The following is a 13,788-nucleotide window of genomic DNA, read 5'->3' on the forward strand; positions in this document are numbered from 1 at the left end:
GTAACTCATATGAAAACAAACATTGTTTAAGAAAGAATATGGAGGGGCACTTAGGGAGAGGGAGAGACGACCGGAGACAAGACTTTCGAAGCAACCAACAATGGGTGACCTTCAAAGGAAAACAAACGAGGAAGATGGAAGCTGCACCAAAGAGAGTGTGGAGACCAACAGTTCCGACTACCAACCTTTTTGTTTCAAACATTCCAGATGGGATACTAGAGGCAAATCTCAAAGCCACCTTCAAGGATTTCAGGAACTTGCTATCGGTGTACATGTCAAGGAAAAAAATATATTTGGGAATTTCTCTGGGTTTATTCGCAATCATGACGTGAGTAATAAGGAGGGGCTAGTGAACAACATTGGCGTGGTGTACCTGGGAGGGGCCAAATTAGGCATTAATTTGGCTAAGTACGATAAGTGGCAACTGTCGGCAAACCAAGGTGTGAATTCCGTCCATATCACTCATCAACCCCATGGTCCTCCGGTAAAATCGAATCGTCCTATGATGAGGATGTTCACCAGACGTCAGGCCGGGGGAAGGGGTTCCTAGGGGTGTTCAGAGTCGATCCGAGCGAGGGTCTGCTTGTGTTCGGATCGAATTACAACTGAGCAAATCGGTTCGAATCGAATTTGTAAAACTGGGCACAAAAGTGTTACCCGCGCTCGGTTCGAATTCTAATCGAGCAGATCGTTTTCGCTCGTCTTTTTCTCAGCACCTTAATTAAAACATGTGCAGCAACACAATACATAACTTAAATCAAGACTATTAATAGGTTGCATTCAACAAAAACCAATCCTAACGTAATTAAAACATGTCCAACACCTTACTAGGCTGCATTCAACAAAAACCAAAGCAATACATAATTGAAATCAAGATCCCAAACATGTTCTTACCAATACCAAATCTGAATCACAAAATAAAGTGCAAAATACAAATTGTCATTTAGTTCAAAAGCCATAAACATCTTCTTAAAGCCTGATCATCTCCATCCACAAAATTCCACTTCAAATCAACATATATAACCTGTTAACACAAGCATTAAATAAAACTATTAAGTTCTACACATTACATAACAGTTTTTATGGTTTATGAATGAATTAAAATAAAATACCTTTCATTTCAATTATCATACCCGTCTTGAGTCAACACATCGATTTCCAATTTTTCTTCGTCTCTTGCAGCTTGCTACGCATTAAAAAAACAAAATACAGATGTTAATGCATAAAGTACAAAAGTATAAATAGACTATAAACGTAATAAAAGCTTTACTTTCAATGTTTTTAAGATTGTTTTTGAGCTGGCCTTTAACCAACCACTTCCACAAACAAGAAGTTCCACCATATCGTTTAAAAGAGAGCTTCGGTAGTCATTCAATATACGCCCCCAACACTAACGGTTGATTCGGAAGCCACGGTAGTGATCAGGATGCCAAAAATGTCTTTAGCTATCTTACTCAAAATGGGAAACTTGCTACAATGTTGACTCCACCACTTTAACACATCAAATTTTTGGATCCAGACATTTTAGGTTAGGCTCATCCATATATTCCTCAAGTTCAGATTTTCTTTCGATCGAAACAGTTCTTGAATTGAGGCAAGCAAAAAAATCATTCGTGTGTGTACTTGATTCATCATAAGATGTTGTTGAGCTACTCATGGTAGCCTCAGATATCTGTCTTATATGCATTACAATACTTCTCAAAAAGAGATTTTAACTTACTTTTCACGTCTTGAACCATGATCTTACATTCATCCTCTAGAAGCAACTTCTCAAAAGTCCACTCAACTGAGAACATCTTAAAATGGAGATCTAAAATTGACACAATAGACATAAGGATCTCAATTTCTCCCCAATATTTCTCAAATTTCACATACATCGATTTACTCATGTTCTTCAAGAAAGTATCATAGGAATTAGGGTTAGGACTTAGGAGTGTTGGTATTTGGTAAGGGTAATTGAATTGGGCTAAGTATGTTTCTTGGGCTATTTATACTTATAATTACCTAAATCTTTAAAATCTATAATATATATATATATATATAGGGAGAAGATCATGCGAGAACCACCTCTTATTGTGAGAACCGCGAGAACCAATGTGAACACACCAAAAATGCCTAAAAATAGCTAAAAATCACACAAAATTTTTTTTTTGAATTTTTTAATATTTTTTATAAAAAATCGCTACTTTTTGAAGCCAAAAAAAAAGTTTTGGCTTCTAAAAGTAGCGATTTTGGGGGTTTAGTTTTTAGCATTTTAGCTTGGGGGGGGGGGTTGGGGGGGGGGGGTTTAGGTTTTTGGGGGGTGGGGGAGGGGTTTAGGTTTTTTTTTTTGGGGGGGGGGGTGGGGTTAAGTTTTTTTTAGCATTTAGCTTGGGGGGGGGGGGGTTAGGTTTTTTTTTTTGGGGGGGGGGGGGGGTTAGATTTTTTTTAGGTTTTTTTAAGCTATTTTAGGTTGTGTTCACATTGGTTCTCAAGGTTCTCACAATAAGGGTGGTTCTCGCATGAGCCCCTCCCTATATATATATATATATATATATATATATATATATATATATATATATATATATATATATATATATATATATATATTAGTAAAAATAATTCGAGCGAAACCGAGCAAGCGGACCTTTGCTCACGATTGGCTCGTTTTTAAATCGAACCGAGTCGAGCGGTGATGTGAGGTCGAAGACTCACTCAAAAATAATCCAATTACACTAAATAGATAGTGATAAGTGAGTATCGAACACAGGGAGTTTGTGGAATGCATGTTTACTAAGTAGCTTGTTAATTACTAAATTAAAATTAAAATGCAGAAAATAAATCTCAAAGCTTTGGTTGTTTACTTTGTGTTAGGAAACTTTAAAGTATAAGTATTGAAGAAAAAGATGATCATCCTGATCATAAGATGAAGATACAGTCAAGGAGTATTACTAAAAAGGTGCCTACATGATATCTTGACAAGAAGAAAAGAAAGATACATCTTCAACTAAATATCAGGAGAAGATCAAAACAAAGAAGACAATCAGATAAAACCTTTCTGATGAAGTCTGATGATAAATCTGGTATTTATCATCAGAATCTGGTAAAGTTTGATCACCAGAAATCTGATGATCAAGTTCATCAGAATTCTGGTAAGTAGTCACCAGAAAATTGAAAATTCTGGTAGACCTACTTGTCTTCAAGATAAGGCCTGACACAAACCCAAAAAGGAGCAAGTTGGTAATAACCGATTCAATGAACATGCCAAAAGTCCCTTTGTGCAGAGCAAGTAGTGAATAAACAAATGTTTATTCAGATCTGGACTCTCTATAAATAGAGATGTCAAACCCGGAGGTAAAATGAGTTGTGCTTAGCATTCAATACACACACTACAAACTCCACTGCCCTTCACTTAGAATTCTTTGAGTATTCATTTTGTAATATCCAATAACTTTGTTTTTGCAAAGTCATTTAATACACTTGAAAAATGCTATAACTTGTTTTCTTGAAAGTTTGATTTCTAGTTCCGCACTATATTTTCCTATTTGTTGAAATCACTTGCCATATTAAGTTTGGGTATCTCTATCTGGGATCAACAGTTTGTTTAACTAAATTTAACTAAAGTAAATCGCAAATCACTAACGAGTTTTTAGACAAGTAAAAGAAGTAGCAATCATCTTGGGTTTTTGGTTTTAAGTGACAATTAGTGTTCATGCTTAACTCGAAAGAACCACAAAGACATGACTCGTGTTTGTGAAATTGTTTGTTATGAAAGGGAACTAAGTACTCAGATTCCTAGAACGCGAGGTTGTTACTCGATAATCAATTAACATATATCCAACCCTAATCCCTCCCACGATATCTCGATTGCCAACGACACCAAGAACATATGGTTTAGAACTATGATCAAATACAATTAACAATTTACAAACAATCACTCAAACACCATAATAAAACTAAACATCAAATGCAAAGTCTATTATTCCAGAAATTAAAGAGTAAAACATAATCGTCACAAGCAAACCTTACATCCGGTATGACCACCAAGCAAATTAGCCGCTCATAGTTCGGTGAATCATCATAACAATCAATCCTTTGTTCATTGAAATCAAACACAAAGTAGTAATGTTTAGAACACCCAAAAATACCCTAGAGCACCTTCATTTCGCCCTCACAAGTTTGCAAAACGGAGCTAATGAAAAGGATACCAAAAGTCACAACATCATTGTCTTTAAAAAGTGGGAGTTACATGCTGAATTGGGCGCCACCGTAAGCTACGGTGGCCACCATAGCTTACGGTGGCTATCAAATTGATTACACTGGCTGCATTCTGTCTTACGGCAGAGAATTGACATCTTGGGGCTACCGTAGCTTATGGCAGTCACCGTAAGCTACGGTAGAGGCTGGCATATTTTCACTTTTTTCTTCATTCTTCCATCTTCAATCTCATTTCCAACCGAGCTTCCTCCTAAGCTTCATTCCTGCACTTTTAAGACTCCTATGTACCTGAAGCAACAAACAAGCGTAGTTATTTAATTCTACACATTAACTCAATTAAGTGTAAGATTTTAATACCATTTATAACACTTAAGGGTTGTCCTACGAACCACCCGTCAAGCGGCTCATTTACAAACTGATCGGGAATCGAACGAATATTTTTCAGGTATTTTTCGAGAAATCGTCAAGCGATCCTCGAGCATCGAGCAGTTTGGACAGCCCTAGGGGTTCCTACATGGAAGCCCTGACCAACCAAAGACCCAAAGAGAGCTCGAAGTCTATCATGTTGGATCCGAATAGGAGTAGTTTTGCAAGATTTTTGGAGAAACCTTCTCTGGTGGGGGAATTCAAATATCTTTCCTTCCTGGATAATCCATTAGGCCAGTTGGTTAAGGAGGCTATCCCGAGGGAGGGGATTAGATACGGGGGGGGGGGGGGTGTTCTAATGTCCTAATCAACTTTTCGACTTTGGAGCTAGCCACCGAAGTCATGGAACTAGACAATTGATAGTTGGAAAGCTTTATTATCTCTAGAGCACTAGAGCGAGTCATTTTTGCAAGAGGAGAGAATCGCGTGGATTAGGATTAGAAATATGTCGGTGCATCTTTGGAATAGAGAGACTATCGTTCTTATTGGCAATAGCTACGAAAGGATCTTTCAACCTTCGGTAGTTTCTGGGGATGACTTTAATTTGTCTTGTGCACGGCCAGGGATTGTGACTATAGAAAATGTATGATTGAGGAAAATGTCATGTTAAGATGAAAGAATCAATCCTACATCGTTTGGGTTGAAGAAGAAGGGGTTGACTGGACTCCGGATTTCGGTGTCCGACGACCGGTGTTACGTCCAGTTCGCCAGCAAAGGTAGCCGACAAGTCTCCTGGGAACTTGGAGACTGAGGGTAACAAGGAGAAAACAATGTTCATTGTTCCCACAGCTAATGAGGAGTTGGATCATGATAACGCCATGCATGAGGATATTATGGTTGAGCCGTGACGTGACGTCGTGGTCACAATCAAATTTAATCCAAATACTACTAATAGATAGTGGTAAGTGGGTATCGAACACAGGGAGTTTGTGGAATATGTGTTATTTAGAAGATTATCTAACTTGACTAAAACTACACTAATTGCAATAAAAGTAAATTTCAAGAGTTGGTTTGATTGAATTGGTTTTTAAAACTAAGATTACTAATTAATTTGCGAAATGAGAATTATTGAGTTTGTAAACAACTTGGAGACAAATGACCATCCTAAGTTTCCGGTTTGCTTCAACATTTGTGCTATCATCCACTAGAAAGAACTACATAGACATAGTTCATGTGTAATTACTTATTGTGATAAAAGGGAACGAAGTACTCAGATTCCTAGAACGTGAGGTTGTTACCCAATGACCAATCAACTCTTACTCAATCCTAATTCTACCCATGATATCTCGATTGCCAACGGCACCAAGAACGTATGGTTTCAAACTAGAATATCATAAGAATCAACAATTTACAAATAAGCAATCACACACCATGATAAACAAGACATAGATAGAGTTTACCATTCTAGAAATATGGAATCAAAACACAATTGTTTCAAACAAACCTTCAACCTAGGATGACCATAGAGTGTTTAGCCACGCATGGCTTGACGCAACATCATAACAAAAGTCTTAATGTTCAAAAGAATCACCAACATAAAAACCAAAGATTACTATTGTTCTTCAAGCTCCAAAATCTCCAAAAAGTCTCCAAAATTCGTTCACAATCAGGTGGTAACCGAATGACAATGATAAGTCCCATAAAACATCTTGAAAGCAGCATTAAATGAGGAGTTACAAGAAAACATCAGTCGGAGCCGTAACCTACGGCTCCCAGCCGTAGGTTACGGCTGTCAGCAGCTCCAAGGTCAACATAGGGTGCCGTAACCTACGGCCCTCAGCCGTAGGTTACGGCTCTGAGTGGTTCTTTACGGCAAGCCTCTCCTGTTTTACGGCAGAACTTTTGATGCAAAGGTTGGGGCCGTAACCTACGGCCCTCAGCCGTAGGTTACGACGCTGAGTGTACTTGTCTTCTTATTTCTTCACCACAACTTGATTTCTTCACCTCTTAACGGTGCCATCTTCCCACATCCATTCAAATATCATAAGTCCCGCATCTTAAGCACTTTAGCACCTGCATAATCAAACATAGAGTGGTTACCAAGTTCAAGCAATTAACTGAATAAAGCATGGAATGTGCGTACATTTAGACCTTTTAAGGGTTGTCCTACGGACCACCCGTCAAGCCGCCTTCGGTGGTTCCCAATACAGCTTTATAGCAAAACTTTCCCCCTACTGCTAATGCTGACCTGGAAGCTCCTGCGTCTAGTAATGAGGGGGTGGTGGGCCGTAAGAGCTCTCATGGACCTTCTTTGTTAGCTGGCTTCTTTTCTCGTAAAAGGCCTAGAAGGGAGGGAATAGCCCGGGCTCGTCTAGGGCTAGGACTTCGTTTAAGGTTGATGTTGGGCTTGACCTTAACTCTCCACCATCTACTTCTTTTATAGACCATGTCAACGCTAGAAATAACAGAAAAATGGAGGAGGATTATTAAGCCAGTTTTGGTGAACCACCCTTTTAATGGGGATTTAGGGCATAATTCTTGGGCGTTAGAATTCAAGTTCCTTGACCCCGTAATCACCGTTCTGAAGCCCCATGATCAAGCCATTCCTAGTATCGAAGTAGCTTCCCTGGTTCAGATTTCCTCTGGATTGGAAATAGAACCGACGAGTAAGGAGAAGCTTCTCTCCAGTGAATGTGATTGCACAATTAATGTTGGGACCAAGGTAGGTGCGGTCTTAAACAATTTAACTGAGCATATCAGATCCTTGGTGGCAGGAGAGGTGTGCAACAATGAATCTCAATGAATTTTCTGAGCGTCAACATCAGAGGCATGGGGGATGTGGACAAAGCTGGGTGGATCCATAATATCATTAAGATTAATAAAGTCTCTTTTGTTAGCTTTCAGGAGTCTCAATTTCAGGACTCTTCGAATATTGATCTTAAGGCGTTTTAGGGAAACTCAAATTTTTGTTACGAGTCTGTCGACGCCTCTGGTTGCTCGGGAGGTATTGTTAGTATGTGGAAACCAGGGTTGTTTACCCTTAGCAGCTGGTCAAGAATCGTTTCTAGGTATCGACCAAGACTTTCATATTCTAAATACATATGCTCCTCAAAATACTAGAGCCAAAAGGATCCTTTAGGGTGAAATCAGACAGACGGTTTCCTCCTTTTATGGGATTTGGGATGTTTTTGGTGACTTCAACGACGTAAGATCTCCGAACGAAAGAAAAAAAATTGAGATTTAATCCCTCAAGTGCTGGCGATTTTAGTGACTTCATCCTCTAGGTTGGCTTAATGGAATATGCGAAAGTTCACCTTTTGTTAAGGGAAAGGGAGCAATGCCAAACTGAGCAAGATTGATCGGTTTCTCGTATGCCAAAATTTTATACAACGTTACAAAATGAAAAGTTAATACACTAGAAGGTGATTTTAAACTATTAGTACCTAAGTATGTTACTTTGTGCAAACCATATGGACTAACTATGTAATTAACTCTTGTTTTTATAGTTCAATGTTTATAAAAAAAATAATATCGTATGAAAAAATTATTAACGTTTAAAAATAGAGAGAAATTAGAGGAGAGAGAAACTATTTGCTTAAACTGACTAGAATACCTCTAAATAAACTCACGCGTCTCTTTTTTTTTTCAATTTCATTCATTTAAGCTCAGCTCTTGATTAATAAATAGATGGTTAAGATTACTTTCTAACATTCCCACGCAAATAAACTTCCTAATATATCGTGATGCTTGTTTTAATAATAAATAGTTTCCAAAAATAATTCTTTTTACAAAATGTAATAGAATTTTAAACATCAACTATCGACTATATATTAAATAAAAAAATATGTTTTTTACTAAACTGTTTTATATAAAAAGAAACATGTTTTTATAGAAACATACAAAACATTGTAACGTAGAACTGATGTTATTCCATTTCCCCTGTGAAAAGGCCACAGCATGTTGTTATGCCAATTCAATCTTTTGTGGTTTTCCTTCACTTGCCAAATTCAAGATTTGTTACTCGAAATTTCTGCTCCAAATTCCCACATTTTCATTTAAACCATTGTCCTCAAATTTTCTTCAAATATAGAAATTGACCCACAATTTTTTAGCTTAAAATTCGCATTAATTATAAACAAACCCAACCATCTTTTGGTGCATGTAAAAATTGTATCTTTCTGTTTGTTGAGATGGGAGAACAAAGCGATTCTCAAATGAAGATTGAAAAGGGTGATTATGGTTATGTTCTTGAAGATGTTCCTCACTTGACAGATTATATTCCTAACCTCATTGTATCTCTCTCTCTCTCTCTCTCTTCAGCCAATTTTATTTAGGCATTTCTTTTATTTATTTATGATAACTTGAATTTTAATACTTCAAATGATCTATTAGCCGATAATAATTCATTATGTTAATGTTAATCAGTGGCACTCTTAACTTTCATTTTCGAGGCTACTACAATCTTACTTGCATAATCATCATAAAATAAATACACTTTGTTTTTGCTTGAACGCCATGTTTGTGGTATGCGCACATAATGTATATATGTGTGGGCGCTTAGGGGGCAAAAGCAAAAGTGCACTAATACTAATTTCGTGAAAATAACATTAAAAGAGGGGGATTGTTAATAAGGCATCATGTGGTGGCGTTGATAGCCGAAAGACAAGGGGTATATGCACTAATTGGCCTTTGTCTCAATTGCTGAGTGTTATGTGCCTTATGTCTAAGGCTTGATGCAAAACTACTATCGAGTCAGGGGTCTCACTGGAAGCAGCCTCTCTATTCCTACAGGTTAGAGGTAAGGTTGTCTACATCTTACCCTCCTCAGACCTACCATAGCTTTGCTATTGGTGGGATTTACTGAGTATGATGATGACTTTGTTTCCGCTTGATTTTCATTCAAACGGAGTATGCATTTCCCTATTTCGCTCATAATCATCCATGTGAGCAAAATCGAGTTTAAATCAAGTGAAAATGTACGATGATTATGCGAGGAGGGTTGATTTTGATGATGAAAGTGAAAGTTGGGAGTGCCCGCGTTTAAACTGTCAGTATGGATTATTATAGCCAAAAAGACATAGCTTGGATTATTAAAATTACAATTTGTCTTTATTTATTGATTATGGATGTTAAACTGTTTTTATATATATGGATTCACATGGTTCTTTTGTTGGTTAAAGGGAATTTTAGATATATTTGAAGGATAATGAAATAAATTTTGACATTGCAATTTTCAAAGGAAATATATATTTTGACATTAGTGTTCCATAGATATTATGTTGCTTGCAGATCTTTTCTATGATAGTGTGAAGAAGGGTCTTAATCAAATTTGTGTTCAAGTTCATGAATGACAATCAGATTAATGTTGATGTTTTCTTATATATTATTTGATTTCTACAGACGTATCCCAATCCGATGCGATTTAACCCTGCGTATTCCGTTGTAAAGTGAGTATACGCGCAGCATGGCTCAACATATTTATAATCTTTATTAACATCATGTCCTATTGAATTTCAGGCAGTACTTTGTTGATTGTGATGATACTGTACCAGAAAGGGTTAGTTAATCATTATAAAAACATATTTACATGAAAATCCAACATAACTATTTGTTTTTTTGTCTTTTTGTAGGTTGTTGTTCATAAGAATGATCCAAGAGGGGTGCATTTTCGACGGGCTGGCCCCCGCCAAAACGTATACTATTTACTCGTAGAAAATATATTTTAACCTCTACTGGGATTTAGAACACACATAGTTTTGTTGAACAAACTTCTTTTATTGTTGCAGGTTTATTTTTTACCAGATGAGGTACATGCATGTGTTGTGACATGTGGCGGTTTGTGCCCTGGATTGAATACAGTGATTCGGGAGATTGTATGCGCCCTTTATCACATGTATGGCGTAACTAAAGTTCTTGGAATTGATGTAAGTCTTCATATCCAAATCTAAAAAAATGTATGCATGCTTGAATTCCCATATTTGTTGGCACTTTTAATACTATGCACTTTCAAACTTTTAAACTTAAGGTAATCTAACCCAATCAAAATGATGATGTGGCCACTGATGTGACGGTAGCTTTAGTCATGTTGACTTTTTTTTTTTTTTTTTTTCAAATCAGTTAACCTGGAAACTGAACCATTGTGTGAGTGCAAATACGTGGGTCGCCGAAACAAAATTAAGAAAGTGTGATACCTTTTTATGCAACTTCCCTTATAAAAGTTTAAAAAACGACAATTTTTATCTGTCATATTACATTATTTCTCTAACAAGTAACAAACTTCGATGATGCATATTTGTTTTGATAGGGAGGGTACAGAGGATTCTACTCTAAAAATACCATAACATTGACACCAAAATTCGTGAACGATATCCATAAACGTGGTGGTACAATTCTTGGTTCTTCTCGAGGAGGCCATGACAAGTCAAAGATAGTTGACAGCATTCAAGACCGTGGTATCAATCAGGTATTTGAAGCAAAAAATACTGCCAAAATGATGCTAAATTATGCATCTTTATGAGTTATGTAACTTCTTTATTCTAATATGATTAATATTTTTCTACTATGAGCAATTTATGTATTCGGTTGTTTCAGGTTTATATAATTGGAGGTGATGGAACTCAAAAGGGCGCAGCTGTAATTTTTGAAGTATGTTGCATTGTAACTTTTAGTCATCTTTTGTGTGTGTGTGTAACCAAAATACAAACATCCTCATTTTAGTTTATTATATGTATATATACAGGAAATAAAAAAACGGGGGATTAAAGCTATTGTGGCTGGGATTCCAAAGACGATTGACAATGACATTGCGGTATTTTCATTTCGGATGATGCGCCTTTTTCTATATTAGTAACTTTTTTTTTCTAGTGAAATATATATGCAAGATTGGCATACGATACGTATTCCAAATATTATTATTATTATTATTATTTATAAGTGCCTAATTCCCTCTTGTGGTGGAAGTTGCATATCTATATATATTCACTTATTGAAACAGGTAATTGACAAGTCCTTCGGTTTTGATACTGCTGTTGAAGAGGCTCAACGTGCAATTAACGCTGCACATGTTGAGGCAGAGAGTGCAGAAAATGGCATAGGGGTAGTCAAACTAATGGGGCGCTACAGTGGTATGCCTTACTCCAACTGATATGGAAGTGAATTGTATTGGTTTTGACCCGAACCGTTTCAACATGTACAGTTTTAAAATGCTGTTTCAGGGTTCATTGCAATGTATGCAACTCTTGCAAGTCGCGATGTGGATTTATGTTTGATACCGGAATCACCTTTCTTTCTGGACGGTGAAGGTGGGCTTCTAGAGTACGTTGAAAAACGGCTCAAAGAAAACGGACACATGGTTATTGTTGTAGCCGAAGGAGCGGGTCAAGAGCTTGTTGCACAATGCAATACGGCAACTGCAAAAGATGCTTCGGGGAATAAACTCCTTAAAGATGTTGGGATGTGGCTTTCAGATAATATTAAGGTATTAATCATGATTAATATCCAATGGTTGAGATTTGTTTTTGTGAATCTTGAAATGAAAGTAATGTCTTGTATGCAGTCTCACTTTGCAAGCAAAAGTCACATGACAATTACTCTTAAATACATTGGTAATATACACTATCTTATCAAGAGTTCGATATTATTTATAATATTATTTTACATATAGTAAACGGGTCGAAAGTGCTAAAATAAATTATGCAGATCCAACTTACATGATCCGTGCTGTTCCAAGTAATGCATCTGACAACATCTACTGCACTCTCCTTGCTCAAAGCTGTGTTCACGGAGCCATGGCGGGCTTCACGGGCTTTATTAGTGGGCTTGTGCATGGCCGACAGACTTATATTCCATTCAGTGTAAGTTAGTAATCATCTATATCCAATCTGATTACTGTGTTTCAGTAGTAATCGGCCACTTGTTTTATTCAAAGATTTACATTATTGTCGTAATTATATCATCTTATCATTCGGCGTAAATAGTTTACAAATTGTTTAAACACGCGTGTTCCGTCTCTTTCATGTTGTTTGCTGTTTTGCAATATTAGCAGCAAATGTGACGGTTGTTTCATGACATGCAGCGCATAGTGGATCATCATAACAAGGTTGTGATCACTGATCGAATGTGGGCAAGGGTACTTGCGTCCACAAATCAACCAAGCTTCTTGAGACCAAAAGAACTGATGGAATTTCAAAACGCGGAAGAAGAAGCTACATCACAGATGTCACAACTCAACGTGGACGCATCAAACAGCAGCAGTTCAGGTAAAAACTGAGAAAAAAAAAAGACTTTGACATGCTCGAGTGCCTTGTTAATCTGATTGACCATCTGAACGATTCGGTCAATGTAGGAACCAGTTTTGAATGCACCAGTCTGTTTAGATGCTTAACCTGCAGCTAGTGACTGGTTTAACATTTGATGGCTAAGTGGGTCTATAATAAAACACTAGGCTTTAAATGTTTATGGACATGGTACCATTGTACTTGGCTTTTTATTTTTCTTTAATATAAATGTATATTTGGTTATACTTGTTGTACTCGTTCGCGTTCTTCTTTATAATCTTGGAGGGATATGACACGGCTTAAGTCCTCAACTCATCTGCCACCAGCTTTTGACGTATTTCAATGCACAAACCCGCTCTGAAGTCGATTAAAAATACGATACGGGTCTATCTTAAGTAAAACTCCGAATGAAATGATCTTAAGCAACTTTTTTAGCGAGTGCTTTTGCTTCTTTAGACAATTGTAATAATAACAAAAACTACATTGCATATAGAACACATGAGGGGCAAACCATTCTAGTCAAAAAAGAAATTATACTCTTTAATATGTATATTTATAATAATCATATATATGGTTTTAATTATAAAAAGAATCATTATACCGCACGAAATTTCATTAAACACGTGATTTTTGTGTGGCATATATTCTGGACGTAGATTCACCTGATGAATGCGAAACACTGATGGGGAAAGGAGGCTTGTGGTGGCGGCTATGGTCTCTATCGGCTATTGTGAGCGGCTAGTGTTTAGGAGAGGTGTATGTTAGTAGTTCTAACTCATTTATCATGAACGATCTATCCAAGATGCATTACATATAGAGATAAAACCATTTCCATTCCATATATGTGTATGTTTAATGTAATCAGATTACACTAACAATATTGGATAGTTGTAAGAGGTATATAAATCCATGCACATACAAAAGAATGTAAGATAAGAACAAATACATG

The 13,788-nt window shown here is 36.9% G+C and overlaps 1 protein-coding gene and 1 long non-coding RNA gene across 2 annotated transcripts; one reads left to right on the forward strand and one right to left on the reverse strand.

The window, feature by feature from the left end:
* Positions 1-905: 905 nt before the first annotated feature.
* On the reverse strand, positions 906-1,933 carry LOC110866245. Its single transcript, XR_002551261.1, has 3 exons — positions 1,721-1,933; positions 1,113-1,186; positions 906-1,024 (listed from the first exon to the last, which is right to left on the reverse strand). It is a non-coding gene; the product is annotated as an uncharacterized LOC110866245 (long non-coding RNA).
* A 6,814-nt stretch (positions 1,934-8,747) lies between these two features.
* LOC110867907 (ATP-dependent 6-phosphofructokinase 6) lies at positions 8,748-12,946 on the forward strand. The gene is made up of 13 exons (XM_035975148.1): positions 8,748-8,855; positions 9,964-10,010; positions 10,081-10,120; positions 10,194-10,256; positions 10,350-10,487; positions 10,868-11,026; positions 11,155-11,208; positions 11,303-11,371; positions 11,558-11,687; positions 11,778-12,040; positions 12,119-12,167; positions 12,262-12,416; positions 12,638-12,946. The coding sequence occupies exons 1-13, from the start codon at positions 8,754-8,756 to the stop codon at positions 12,830-12,832; spliced, it is 1,464 nt and encodes a 487-aa protein (XP_035831041.1). The 5' UTR covers positions 8,748-8,753; the 3' UTR covers positions 12,833-12,946.
* The last annotated feature ends 842 nt before the right edge of the window (positions 12,947-13,788 follow it).

The sequence above is a fragment of the Helianthus annuus genome, chromosome 7 (genome assembly GCF_002127325.2).
Source record: "Helianthus annuus cultivar XRQ/B chromosome 7, HanXRQr2.0-SUNRISE, whole genome shotgun sequence".
NCBI lineage: Eukaryota > Viridiplantae > Streptophyta > Magnoliopsida > Asterales > Asteraceae > Helianthus > Helianthus annuus.

What these genes read in the sequence shown, in the direction of transcription:
- LOC110867907 (XM_035975148.1), top strand. Translation starts at nt 8,754, where the DNA reads ATGGGAGAACAAAGCGATTCTCAAATGAAGATTGAAAAGGGTGATTAT. An exon ending in CTAAAGTTCTTGGAATTGAT is followed by an intron (nt 10,488 to 10,867) that starts GTAAGTCTTCAT and finishes TTGTTTTGATAG; the next exon opens with GGAGGGTACAGAGGATTCTA. An exon ending in AGACTTATATTCCATTCAGT is followed by an intron (nt 12,417 to 12,637) that starts GTAAGTTAGTAA and finishes CATGACATGCAG; the next exon opens with CGCATAGTGGATCATCATAA.